The following is a 14,225-nucleotide window of genomic DNA, read 5'->3' on the forward strand; positions in this document are numbered from 1 at the left end:
ATTTATGGTCTGAATGTCATTATGCTGTAGGGGAATGTCAATTGCATGAACTAACTATAAAACTACATCTCTGAGATTTTCTGTAGTTTCAGTTTCAGGAAGACTGTTTATGACAAGATCTTCTTTATATTATTATTATTATTAAACCATCCATGGAGTTGACAGACTCATCATGAGGGGTTCATTCAACTGACAACATATTTATCATATAGAATCTTAAAATCCTTAACACTCCTTGCATTTACAACACATTGTGGTAATTATTATTATTATTATTATTATTATTATTATTATTATTATGCTTTGAGGATGAAAGCAGAGAAATTAGTTCTCATCCAAGATGTATCACGTAACCAAATGCATGTAATCTACGTATCCCATGTAAACCAATGTATGTAATGTATGTATTATATGTAAACAAATGTATGTAATGTATCATATGTAAGTAATGAATAAAATATATAAAAAAAAAAATAAATAAATAAATAAATGAAAAAAATAAAAACAAATTTATGTAATGTATCATATGTAATCAAATATATGTAATGTATGTAATAACTGTAACAAAAGTATGTGATATAGAGTGACTATGTCCATTGATATTGTATATGTAGAGTGTAAAATTGCAAAGAAACAACTGTAATAATCATCATTTTGAATATTATAATAATATACATTGTAAACAGTTATTGTTATTATTATTATTTAAAAAAACTTTATGTACGAGAAAGTATTTGTTATGCATAATCGTGTTCATATAATGTATGTAATTTATCTGAGAAATAATAAAATGTTAAAAAAAAATTATTATTATCAACACCTGACCTCCATGGAGTCAGAGACTCATCGTGGGAGGTGCTCACTATTGCATACAATGGTCATCCAACTGCGTCTTAAACTGATTCAATGTGACCACATCCACAACAACATACTCAGGCAATGCATTCCACTCAAGAACCACCCTCCATGCAAAGAACCTACTTCTCACTCCTTTGCTCACACCCACCTTATACAGTTTCCAGCAATGGCCTCTTGTTCTACACCCCTCTCCAGTTCTATGAAAAATCTCTTCCATGTCTATCTGATAACAACTCCTGACCAGTTTATATGTCTCAATCATATCCCCCCCCCCTTCCTCCTATTCATGAGGCTCTGCAACTTACATTCTCTCAATCTGTCCTCATACTCCACATTCCAAAGACCACTGACTACCTTTGTGAATCTTCTCTGTATCCTTTCCAACATATCCTCGTCACCATGAAAACCTGGTGACCAAATCTGTGCACAATAATCCATATGGGACCTGATCAAGGCCTTATACAATGGAATTATAACCTCTCTATTTCTGCATGTCAAGGTTCTCCACATCATTGCCATTATTCGATGTGATGTCTTCACAATTTGTGCAATGTGGCCCTTGAATTTCAGGTCCCTTTACACCATCACTCCTAGATCTCTTCTGTTCAAGTTTTCCCACTAAGTGTATACTTTGCATCCTATCATTGCTCACCAAATCTCAAAACCTTACACTTAGCAATATTGAACTGATAGTTCCACTTACCTGCCCATTCATGCAATCTAATCAAGTCCTCTTGTAAGGCATTAACATCTGCCTCACTGTGCATTGCTCTCTCCAGTTTTGCATCATCTGCAAACAGCTGGATATCATTAGTTAAACCCAACCTAATATCCTTAAATACAAATTATTATTATTATTATTCCTGACACCTCCAAGGAGTCCGAAGACTCATCGCGGGAGGACACCTACAACTGTCTCAACCACTACACCGAACCACTACTACGAATCATCTCCATCAACGCCATCTACCGCCCACCTCCACCACTACCACAACTAGTATGTTTTGTCTGTAAATTGCGTGTGTTCTGAAGGGCCGATTTGTCTGTATGCGGGATGAAAAACCTGAGTTTACGGGAGAAAAAATCCTGCTACCTCCATATGAGATCGGCTAACTCACCTTCGATTGAAATCGACCAGATAAAGCTTCCTTCCGTCGCAACGAGAATCGAACTTAGGCCTATTCCAATCAAAGGGCGCAATGTACCGTCATTCTTCCAATTGCGCTACGGAGGCACATTGAACAACAGTGGCCCCAAAACTGACCCCTGTGGCACACCACTGTTGACCTTTCTCTTTCAAGATACTGCACCCCCATATACAACTTTCTGATACGTATCTGACAGCCAGTCACTGATCCAACACAGATGTCTGTTATCCAATCCCTTCTGTTTCAATTTATTTAAAAGCTTGTCATGTGGCAGTCTATCAAAAGCCTTTGCAAAATATAAGTACACCACTATATATGCATCTCCTCTGTCCAAGGTATTTGTCACCTTGTTATAGTACATAAGTAAGTTAGTGAAACATGATCTCCCATTAACAAACCCATACTGATAACCACAGAGAATACTGTTGTTATGAACCCATTTCTGTATCCTATTTCTCACAGCACCTTCACCACAACTCCAGATATACAGACCGGTCTATAATTTGAAGCTACAGCCTTATCACCACCTTTATGCAGTGTAACAATTTTACCCTCCTTCCACTCCCTTGGAACCTGTACTGTTGCAAAACTTGTTAAACACGCATGCCAATGCTACTGCCAGTTCCCTGGAACATTCTCTTAAGATGCATAGTGATATTTCATCAAATCCTATCGCCTTACTAACATCAAGGTTATTTATTCCCTCAAATTCCTTCTGCTCACTCACAATTAAGCTATCCTCTCCTATGTCTGCTACAATAAGTTCCTCATGATTCCACAGTGATCAGGATGAAACACTTATAAATTGATCACTGAATACCTCAACAATGTCTTCTGCAGCAGTTACCATTCTCCACTTTCATCTCTCAACTTCATCTTTCCATGATCATTCTTTCTTCTATTTGCCACATATCTGAAAAACTCTCCAGCGTTTTTCTTAGCCTGATTTGCCAATTTCTGCTCATACTCTACTTTTGTTTTCCTTACTAACTGAGTCACTCTCCATGCTTGTTCTTTATATTTTTCATGTGACTGATTACCATTATCCACCTTGTACTTCCTCCAAAGGACTTTCTTTTTCCAGATTTCATGCTTAAACTCCACATTCATCCATTTTACACCAACCTTATTCAGCCTTTTGGCCTTTGGGATACATTCGTACATTGATGCTGTTATGTATTTCTTTGTAAGATCCCATGCAGCATTTATTTAATTATCGCTCAACTCCTCTTTCCATGTTATAGCTCAAAGTTGTCTCCTAAGCTTGTCATAATCACCAGCCTTATAATTCCACATATATCCTTTAATTGCAAAAGCCTGCATATGACTAGCCACAACAGGTGATTACTTCATGATCACTTTCACCAACTGGAGGAAAATGTGAAACCCCTTTAACAATTACATCCTCTCATGAAATGATGAGATCCAGAACTCTTGATCATCATGTGCCTTTCTTTACATGCTGCCCAAGATAGTTATCTCTCAAGAACTCGAGAAATTCACTTTATTTATTCTCAAATGCTGTCTCTTCATTCCAATCTATACTACCATAATTAAAATCACCCATAATAATTACCCTTCCTTTGTTCACTAATCCAAGTTGTTTATACATTTCTTCATCACCACCTTCCACATTCCAAGGCCTGTAACAACATCCAATAAACATGAATTCCTCTCAAACTCCACGTTACACCACACTGCCTCATAACCATTGCCACTATTTCCCCCTTTCATGTCTACCTTATGTGGACTTATTTCCCCTGCAATCATCAGCAGCACTCCCCTCCCTTCCTGCCCTTTCTATCCTCATGAAAAATACCCTAGCCTTCAATTTCTATTCCCGTTATGATATCATCTTCATTCAACCATGTTTACTTATTCCAATGATTTGGGGGTGAATAAACTCAATCACTGAAACCATTTCATCCCCTTTATTTCTGATACTTCTGGCATTTGTAAACAAACACAAAAGTTCATTTTTATGTGTATATCCAGTCCTAATCAAGCCATATGTTTCTTGTGATTTCCCCAGTACACCTGCCAAATCACCTTTATCACTGCTTACCACATATACCTCAGTCTCCACTTCTCCACCCACATTGCAGTATACTCCATCTTCATACACACATTCACTCTCTCTCTCTCTATGCCATGTCTCCCTGTTCCTCTTGTATTCCTGTTCTCTTTTCCTCTCTCATACCACTACTGTTTCCAATGCCAAGCACTGCTGTCTCTTCAGTACCACTCTCCTGATTTTTCTCTTCAACTTTTCCTTCTGATCTCTGGCATGCATCACACACTGTACTTCTACACTATACTTTCATCCAGCAACACTTTCTCCAGCACACTCACTCCAAAGCCATTTAAATGCAACCCATCACACCTGTATAATTTCATTCTTCCCTCAAACACATGCCCCGCATCCACAAACTCCACTCCCTTCTCCACCAACATACTATTTATGATTTTGGCTCTCCGTTTGCAACTCATCATCATACCTGGATAACACACTGACAATCTTTCCTACTACACTGTTATCTTTCACTCTTCTCAATAGCCTCCTGATATTTGTCCTCATCTCTTCCTTATGTCCAGTTAGATCATTTGTCCCTACAATCACAACTGACTCTCTTGCTCATTTCTTCCTCATGTATAACGCCTTAATTATCGAACTCATTCTCCCACCTGGATAGCAGACCTTATGGACTCTCCATATACTACTATCCTGGAATCACTTGTCACTTCTTTTACTCCTTGTTCTTTCATTCTGTTTTCTTGCATACTTTCATTAATTTCCACTAGACGCCTAACACCACTCAACATATTCTTCACTTCATTTTTCATTTCCAATATCTGTTTCATTAAATCTTGCATTCTGACAATTTCACTCTCTATCTCGTTCGGCTTGACTTTACTTCCTTTTCCTTTCATACTTTCTTTCACCCAAATATCACTAATTTCGCTTGTACATCTGTGCATTCTTTCACTCTTTCAGTTTCTCCAACTTTCGTTTCACTTCATTTTTTTGCAACTTTTTCTGTAACTTTCGCTTCTACATCCTTGCATTCTTTCACTCCTTCAGTTTCTCCTGTTTTCATTTTATTTTGGTTTTTCATAACTTTAACTTCTACATTCCTGCATTCTTTCACTCCGTCAGCCTCTCTATCTTTTGTTTCATTTCCGTTTCTTTCATGTACACTATCAATCTTTTCGTCAGTTTCGCATGCTGTGTATTGTGGTCCAACAGTATATTGCACTTACGACAAATCCATACTTTCTCTCATCTTTCACTCATTCTCTCCCTCTCCACAAACACATTCTTACATTCTGCCATGCATATATATTGCACTCAGGACATCGAATCAGTTTTGAAAAGTCTATGTCGCCAATGCTACTTGACTTTCGCGGCATTCGCCTAGTAGCACCAGTTGACTATCCACCAGTGTTATCTGGATGTCAGTAAAGCTGTGGGACTGGATGGTATTTCACCACGAGTTTTGAGAGAATGTGCTAAGGAACTGACAGCTCCTTTGACCTGGCTTTTCAATGAAAGTCTGTCTACAGGAAAGGTGCCCAGGGAATGGAACGAAGATAAGATAGTGCCATTGCATAATGGCGGTAGCAGACTGGAAGTGTCTAATTATAGGCCAGTTTATGTATTATCAGTATTTGTTAAGATCTTGGAAAAATTAGATATATTAATATATAATATATATAGATATGTTAAGATCTTAGAAAAATTTAGCATATTACTAAAACAAGAGCGAGGGGGCGCTCTTGTTTTAGTAATATGCTAGCCTTTTATATTAAAGTTACAAGAGCAGGAGATGAGGGAAAGGCATATACTGCCATTTTCTTGGATTTAGCGAAGGCATTTGACAGGGTGCCACATGATAAGCTGATATCTAAGTTGCAGCACATGATTTTGAATGTCAGATTGGTCAACTGGATTCAGGATTGGCTCTCCAATGAGTATCAGAGAGTTGTGTATAGTGGGGAATTTTTCAAGGAAGCAGAGGGTTACAAGTGGGGTCCCACAGGACTCAGTACTGGGACCTATATTGTTTAACCTTTATATCAATGACATTGTCAATGGATTGCAAGGTTATAATCAGTTGTTTGCATATGATGTGAAGTTGAGAAGGGTTATTAGTAATAGTACAGATGTGGCACCCCTGCAAGAGGATTTGAATAAGCTAGACAGATGGGCAAATGAATGTGGGTATCGGTTTAATGCAGCAAAATTTATGGTCTTGAGGTTTGGGATACATCGATGGGATGTGTCCCAAACCTCAAGCTATACCGGAAGAAGTAGGTGAGACGAGATCTGGAGTTGATGATTGATGGAAACCTGAAATTCAAGGGACATATTGCAAATGCGTTCAAGGTTACACATAGGATTGCTGCAATAATGAGAAGGACACTGACCTGCAGAGTTATCATTCTGTTGTATAAGACCCTGATCAGACCACACTTAGACTGTTGTTGTCAGATTTTATTCCCCAGGATTTAAAGGGGATAAATTAACTGTGGAAAGGGTACAAAGGCAGATAACAAAGACAGTTTCAGGACTGTACAATGTTAGTTATGAGGATCAGCTGAGAGAATGTGAACTGCAGAGTTTGGTGGATAGAAGAAGGAGAGGTGATATGATTGAGACTTTTAAACTGTTGAGAGGTGGTTACAGGGTTGACACTGGGGAGTTCTTTCGCTTAGTTGAACAGCAGAAAGGAGTGATGACAAGTGGCCATCCCTGGAGGTTATGAAAGGAAACTAAACTGTGAGCAAGAAGGTGAGGAGTGGTTTCTTGGCATGGATGGTGGTTGAACTGTGGAATGCATTGCTTGATAGAGTGGTGAGAGTGAGAACTGTCAATGAGTTTAAGAAGTGGTATGATGGACTTTGTGTTTCCTAGGAGGGACCTGCCATGATGAGTCTTGTTGGATTTGTATTTCCTAGGAAGGACCTCCCACAATGAGTCTTTTGACTCCTTGGAAGCCTAAATAATATTAATAGTAATAATTATTCTTCCTCTTCCTCCTTGCTTTGTAGCAGAAAAATTCCCTCGATTTCACCTTGGCGTGACCAGCTGATCTCCTCTCATACCCCCACGTTTCTTTCTTTCTTTACCATGCTCATCACCTTTCTAGCCTGCACTTTATATTCTTCATGGATCTGATCACCAACTGTCTTGTACCTCCTCCATAACATTTTGTTTTCCAGCACAGCTTGCCTGATTTCGCTCTTCATCCATTTCACTCCCACTCTGTTTACTCGGTTAATCCTCGGTATTCAGTCATACATTGCTTTTGTCAGATACTGCATTGTGAGTTTCCCTGCATTGTCAGTATCTTTTCGGCTCAGCTCAGCTCATCTACCCAGCATACTGATGATGACTACAGAGCTTCCTATAATCACCTGCTTTATACTTCTGCATGTATCCATTTTTGGTAGTAACCTTTTCTTGTTTCATCACTTCTGAAACAAGTACCTCATGATCACTCTCCCCAACCAATGGCAGTGCCAACACTTCATTAGCAACTACATCTTGTGAAGTTATCACCAAATTCAAAACATTAAAACCTTTAGTTGCTTCAATCACATGCTGCTTATGATTCTTATCTCTCAGAATTTCCGCAAATTTGCTCTCCTTGTTCCCATACACTGTCTCCTCCTTCCAGTCTATATTCCTGTATTTAAATTTTCCCATCAGAATCTCCTTCTTTTTACATTTGTTTTTGTTATTTGTTCGTTCTGCTTATCAAAGAGTTCTTGGACAATATACTAAGCTTGCTTTTTATAATCTCTAAACTGTGTTCTAGTAGTATATTTAAAGAATTCAAGTTATAGGAACTCACCTGTATTTTTTTGCTTGTTCAGTTCATCATCTGATTTTGCCTCTGACTACACTGTGGATGGCAGCGTTTCTTTGTTGTTCTCAATGCAGTATAGGCACTTCTATTCCTCATGTTTTGCAATGAATTTATGTTGCCAGATTGATTCTGAAAGGCCAGAAAATGTAAAGTGAGGATTCTAAGGCATTTCGTGCAGGTTATATGATTTCCGTCCAACGATAGAGCCTTCAGGCATTTGTTACACTTCATGACTCACCTTGAGCAACTGTAGCATGACTGTAAAGGTGGCAACGTCCTTTGTAACTCATTGGTGACCACGATCCATGGTTTGTTCAGTTTTAACCACTTAAATTTAGATTCTACTTAACTGATTTTGGTGAATTATATATCAATGTCTTCAGCTTGACAAGTAGAATTATTTTGCAACACTTTTAAATTGTAAACAGGAGTTAGAACCACTTTAAAACTATAGAAACTGGAGCAGCGATATCACCATGTGGCCATTCGTATGTGTAGATAATAATAATAATAATTATTATTATTATTATTACACCCTTCATGGAGTCGACCGACTTGTTGTGGGAGGTTGATTCAACTGACAACAACATATTTATCATATTGAATCTTAAAATCCTTAACACTCTTTGCATTAACAGCACTTTCTGGTGTTCCATTCACTGATAGTTCTCCATTTAAAAAATCTACTCCTCACACCACACTTTTCCAGGAATGACTTCTGGTTTTTCCCCTCTCACCTTCTACTCTTTTTATCATCCCCTCTGTATTAATCTGATAAAATCCCTTCACTAACTTAAATGTCTCTATAGTAATAATTTTTATGAGAAAGACTATGAGAGAAAAATTCTGAATTTTAGATTTTTAATGTTCCAAGGACTTTAGTATTAACAATGGCTTAATTTTTATTAAAGTAGAGCTGGTACTTAATGAAAAATTAAATATTATTTTGGAGATGGTTTAATACATTTATTTTTATTTGTATATGTTTACTTTGATAGAAAACTGTCATGCAGACAGTACAGGAATTGCAGATGCTGCACACTATACCATTTTCAGATATAGTACCTCGTATGAACCAATTGGAACAAAATGTAAGTTTGATGAAACTTAGAGATTTTTTTAAATTTTTTTATTTTTATCAAATTATCCATATTTATATATTCAGCAAAACAAAACAAAAACAAATCTGAAAGCACACCCCAACTCAACATCACCAGAGTTAAAGATCGGTACTATCAAAATAAGAAGCTTGAATGGCAAAGAAATGGAGCTAGCTGAAGAATTAGATAAGAACCAGATCGACATAATAGGGGTGACTGAAACCAAAAAGACAAAAACTGGTGAGATCTTTCTGAGCAATAAATACAAAATGTTATATTCAGGAAATGACAATAAAGGAAAACAAGGAGTAGCCATAGTATTCAACACAAAATACGAGGCTAATCTTCTTGAATGGCAGGCAGTCTCAAGTAGAGTGATGTGGGCAAATATCAGAATGGGGAATTGGACAATGAGACTTATTTGTGCCTATGGTCCCACAGAAAGTTCTACTAAGGTAGAAGTGGAGAAATTTTTTGATGCTTTAGAAAAAGCAATGACAAAATGAAAAAGGAAAAATTGGTCCTTGTTGGGGATCTAAATAGCAGAGTAGGAAATGATTGTGAGACATACAAAAATATTTTGGGAAAATTTGGAGAAAAGAGCAAAGCTAATAATAATGGCAAATATTTGTTGGATTTCTGCTCAGGACATGGACTGGTTATTACTAACACCATGTTCCAACATAAAAATGTGCACAAAGTCACATGGAGAGAAGAGGCATAAGAAAAGTCTCATTGACTATGTTATTGTTGATAGTGATGTTTTCTCCCTGGTGCAGGACACCAGAGTGTACAGAGGATTTGAAATTGGAAGCAATCACTATTTAGTCTTGAGCAGGATAAAATTGAATTTCATATTGAAAAGAATAACATGTAAGAAAGTTTTAAAGCGAATAAAAGTTGAGCAGCTCTCAGATGTGAACTGTAGACTAAAATACACAAAGATTATTGAAGGAAAAATGAAAGAGTTTGAGAACAGTAACCAAATCTTGGAGATTCAGCGGCAAGCTTTGAAGAAAACCCTGATTGATTCAGCCAGAGAGGCATGTGGTGAGCTCGTCTGCAAGGATAGAAAAATCAGAATGCCATGGTGGACACAGGAAGTTAAAGAGGCAGTGAAGGAAAAGAAGAAAGCATATCAAAAGTTCCTGGCAAATAAGTCAGCTTTTGCTCTTAGAGAATACAGAGACAAATGTAAAAAAGCGAAACACTGTGTAAAACTAGCTAAACAAAAGTCATGGGAGGACTTTGGCAAGAACATAGAAAATAAATATCAAGAAGGTAGTAAGATATTCTGGAGATTGTTGAAGAAGCTTAGAAATGGAGGAAAGAGTGCTGTAAAAGGAGTTAGAGATGTAAAGGTGACACGAAAATAGGAGAAAAAGATATCCTTGAAGTATGGAGTAATTACTTCAAAAAATTGCTAAATGAAACAAGCAGTGAGAGCACAGTGGTAAAAAGCACTCAACAGGCATACAGTCAGGAATACATATCCGTACTTGAAGTAGAAAAAGCCATCAAAGGCTTGAAATGTGGAAAGGCAGCAGGAATAGATGATATTTGACCAGAAATGCTGAAGTACGGTGGTATAAAAGTCTTACAGTGGCTGCGCTGCATAGTTCAGAAAGCCTTGACAGAGGGACGAATTCCCGATGATTGGAATAGAGCTCTAATAGTACCCATATATAAAAAGTTAAATAAAACTGAATGTGAGAATTACAGAGCTATTTCCCTACTGAGTGTTCCTGGCAAGATCTATGCAAGTATACTGGAGAAACGGTTGAGAAGAATTGTGGAAAAAAGCTTGGTGAAGAACAAGCTGGATTCAGGCCAAATAGAGGCTGTCAGGATCAGATCTTCACTTTACGACAAACAGTTGAAAAGCATTGGAATATAACAAAGATCTGTATTTAAATTTTGTCGATTTGGAAAAGGCATATGATAAGGTGTCAAGAGAGAAGCTGTTCAATACGCTGCAGTTATATGGTGTCAATGGGGCATTATATCAAGCAATACTTAGTCTTTATTTGAGTTGTAAGTCAGCAGTTAGAATTGAAGGAAGTACAGGAAGATGGTTTAATGTTAAATCTGGTGTGAGACAAGGATGTACATTATCCTCTTTGTTATTCATTATCTATATGGATCACATTATGAAGGAAAGTGGTATTAAACATGATATCAGAATTGGATATCATGTTAATGTCAGCTCTTTGCTTTATGCTTCTAAATGATATTATACTTCTAAATAAATCTGTTACAAGTCCGCAAGATTCCCTGACTAAATTGAATAGCTGTTGTAATAGATATGGTATGAAGGTCAGCATTAAAAAGACCAAGACAATGGAAATAGGTAGAATTGTTGAAAATGTTAACTGTGTTGTGAATGGGGAACCTGTGGAACAAGTGAAACATTTCAGCTACTTAGGCATGATTTTACTGAAGATTATTATTATTATTATTGTTCCGGGAAACTCCAAGGAGTCGACAGACTCATCGAGGGAGGCCCTAAAATCATGTCAAGAACAACTATTCAACATTCACACAGTATCTATCATACCTTGTCTTGAACTCATTCATGGTCATAGCACCCACAACACACTCTGGAATCTTATTCCACTCATTCACCACTCTCCAAGTAAAAAACCTAGCTCTAACACCCTTGTCAACCACACTCTTGCCCAGCTTACATGCATGGCCCCTAGTCCTCCCACCACCAGTCATATTTTCAAAAATATCTTCTGGATCAATCTTATATCAAGTAATTTGAATGTCTCAATCATATCACCCCTCCTTCGCCTATCATCCAATTTCTACAACCCACAAATCTTCAACCTATTCTCATATGGTTCATTCCACAGACCTGCTATCATCTTGGTCACTTGTCTCTGGACCCTCTCCACTTCCTCCCAGCTTCCACATAAACCACCCTGGTGCCCATAAATGGGCACAGAAGTCCAGATGGGGTCTTATCAAGGCTCTATACAGAGGAACAACAACTTGTTTGTCTTTGCATGTTAAAGTATTTTTCAGAAGCCGAGTGATTTCATGAGCTGATTTAGTCACTTTTGCAATGTGCCCCCTAAACTTCAACTCCCTATCCACCAACACTCTCAAATCCCTGGCCTCATCAATCTCCTGGAGTACGGTTCCACCAATGTGATATACTGCTGCTATTCTTTTCACCCCAAAGTGCATAACCTTACACTTTGCCACATTAAATTGACATCCATTTTTCCTAGCCCAGTCCTCCAAACTATCCAGATCATCCTGCAAAATTTTGACATCCTGTGCACTCACAATTGCACTACCCAACTTTGCATCATCAGCAAACAAGTGAACACTTCCTCTCAAATCCTTTCCAATATCATTGATGAACAAATTGAAAAGCAGTGGTCCAAGAACAGAGCCCTGCGGCACTCCACTAGTCACAAGATGTCTTTTAGACTCCACTCCTGAATAAACCACTTTCTGGTATCTCTCCTTCAACCACCCTCTTATCCATCTCACCAACCCTATATCTATCCCCATCTGCTCCAGTTTACTGATTAGGGTTCCATGTGGGATCCTATCAAAGGCCTCGGCAAGGTCCAGTAGTATCACTGTAAACCCATTACCCCTATCCAGTTCAGCCGTCACTGTGTTATAAAACGTGAGCAAGTTACTGAGGTATGATCTACCCTTCACAAAACCATGTTGTCCCCCATACAATATCCCATTTTCATCTATCCAATCCTGTATTCTTTTCTTGACCAATTTCTCTAAGACCTTGACAATGATTCCTGATATGCTAATCGGTCGGTAATTTACAACAGCAGTCTTGGAACCACCTTTATGCAGTGCAACTATTTTCCCCTCTTTCCACCCGCTCGGGACTAACCCAGACCCGAGACTCAAATTAAACAAAATGGTCAAGGGTACTGACAATTCTTTAGCTGCTTTTCGTACAACATGAGCTGGTATACCATCCAATCCCACAGATGTATTGACATTGAGGTTATGCAGTAGACTACTCACCTCCACTTCATTCACCACAATTCCCGTATAATCTAGTGGTTCATTCATTTCTGCAATGTCACTACCTTAATGATATATTCTTCCAAAGTGCTCACTCAGTAACTCAACTATCTCAACTGATTCAGTTACCTCCCTACCATCGGCATTCTTTAAATTCATTCTGCAATGTACATTTTTCCTTTTACTTGCCACATATCTAAAAAACTGTTTAGGATTCTCTTTAGCCTGCATGGCCAATATTCTTTCGTAATCCTTTTTTGCTTTTCTTACCACACTTGTCACCCTTCTAGCCTGAGCTTTATACCATTCATGTGCCTGCCGGTCACCTTTCTCTTTAAATTCCCTCTATAATTGTTTCTTTTTTTGCAGCTCAAGCTTAATGGTATTATTCATCCATTTAACCCCTACTTGATTTATTATTCGGACTCTAGATATACAGTCAGCCATTGCTTCATGCAAGCACTTCTTAACTACCTCCCATTCACTATCAACTTCTAGTCCTTGCAGTTGTACATACCATGGCACTGAACTAATCAAACTCTTAAGCTTGTCATACTTTCCTGCCCGAGAATTCCACATGTACCCTGTCTAAATTGAAAATTTCACACCTTTAGCCATCTCCCAAGTTAAGACCCTATGATCATTCTCACCGATTGGTGGCAATGTGGTCATATTTGTTACAGCCAAATCCTCAGATGTAATGACTAGGTCAAGCACTCTCTGAGTCCTAGTATTTTCCATTACATGCTGTCGCAGATAGTTATCCCTTAATAACCGCATAAAATCCAATTCCTTCCTCCCGTGTGTCCTCTCCTCACTCCAATCAATGCTACCATAGTTGAAATCTCCCATAATAATCACCCTCCTTCCACTCATTTGTTCTATTTGCTTGTGCATACTGTCACCACCATCTTTTCCATCACCTGGTCTATAGCAGCACCCAATTGTATATTTAGTTCTGCTAGCCACAGTCTCACAAAATGCCTCAAATGTGCTCTTTTCTCTATCCTGCGATTCAACTTCTATTCTCCTTGGCTGCAGCTCATCAGCTATCATCAACAATACTCCTCCCCCCATTTTATTCTCTCTGTCATTCCTGAACACACTATACCCATCACATTCAATCCCACTAGCTATATCATCGACAGTCAGCCATGTTTCACTAATACCAATAACATGTGGTCTGGAAGTGCCAACCATGGCCAAAAACTCTTCCTTCTTGTTCCTAATAC

The 14,225-nt window shown here is 38.2% G+C and overlaps 1 protein-coding gene across 1 annotated transcript in view; it reads left to right on the plus strand.

The window, feature by feature from the left end:
- Nucleotides 1-14,225, plus strand: part of Cubn (Cubilin) — a 2,223,842-nt gene that overhangs the window by 146,127 nt on the left and 2,063,490 nt on the right. The window contains exon 4 of the mRNA XM_090396294.1: nucleotides 8,878-8,970. Coding sequence (XP_090252420.1) covers nucleotides 8,878-8,970 — 93 coding nt within the window. The remainder of the gene's footprint in view (nucleotides 1-8,877; nucleotides 8,971-14,225) is intronic.

Source organism: Typopeltis vanoorti, chromosome 8 (assembly GCF_054136105.1).
Source record: "Typopeltis vanoorti isolate ZY-2024b chromosome 8, IOZ_Tvanoo_1.0, whole genome shotgun sequence".
NCBI classification, from domain to species: Eukaryota; Metazoa; Arthropoda; class Arachnida; order Uropygi; family Thelyphonidae; genus Typopeltis; species Typopeltis vanoorti.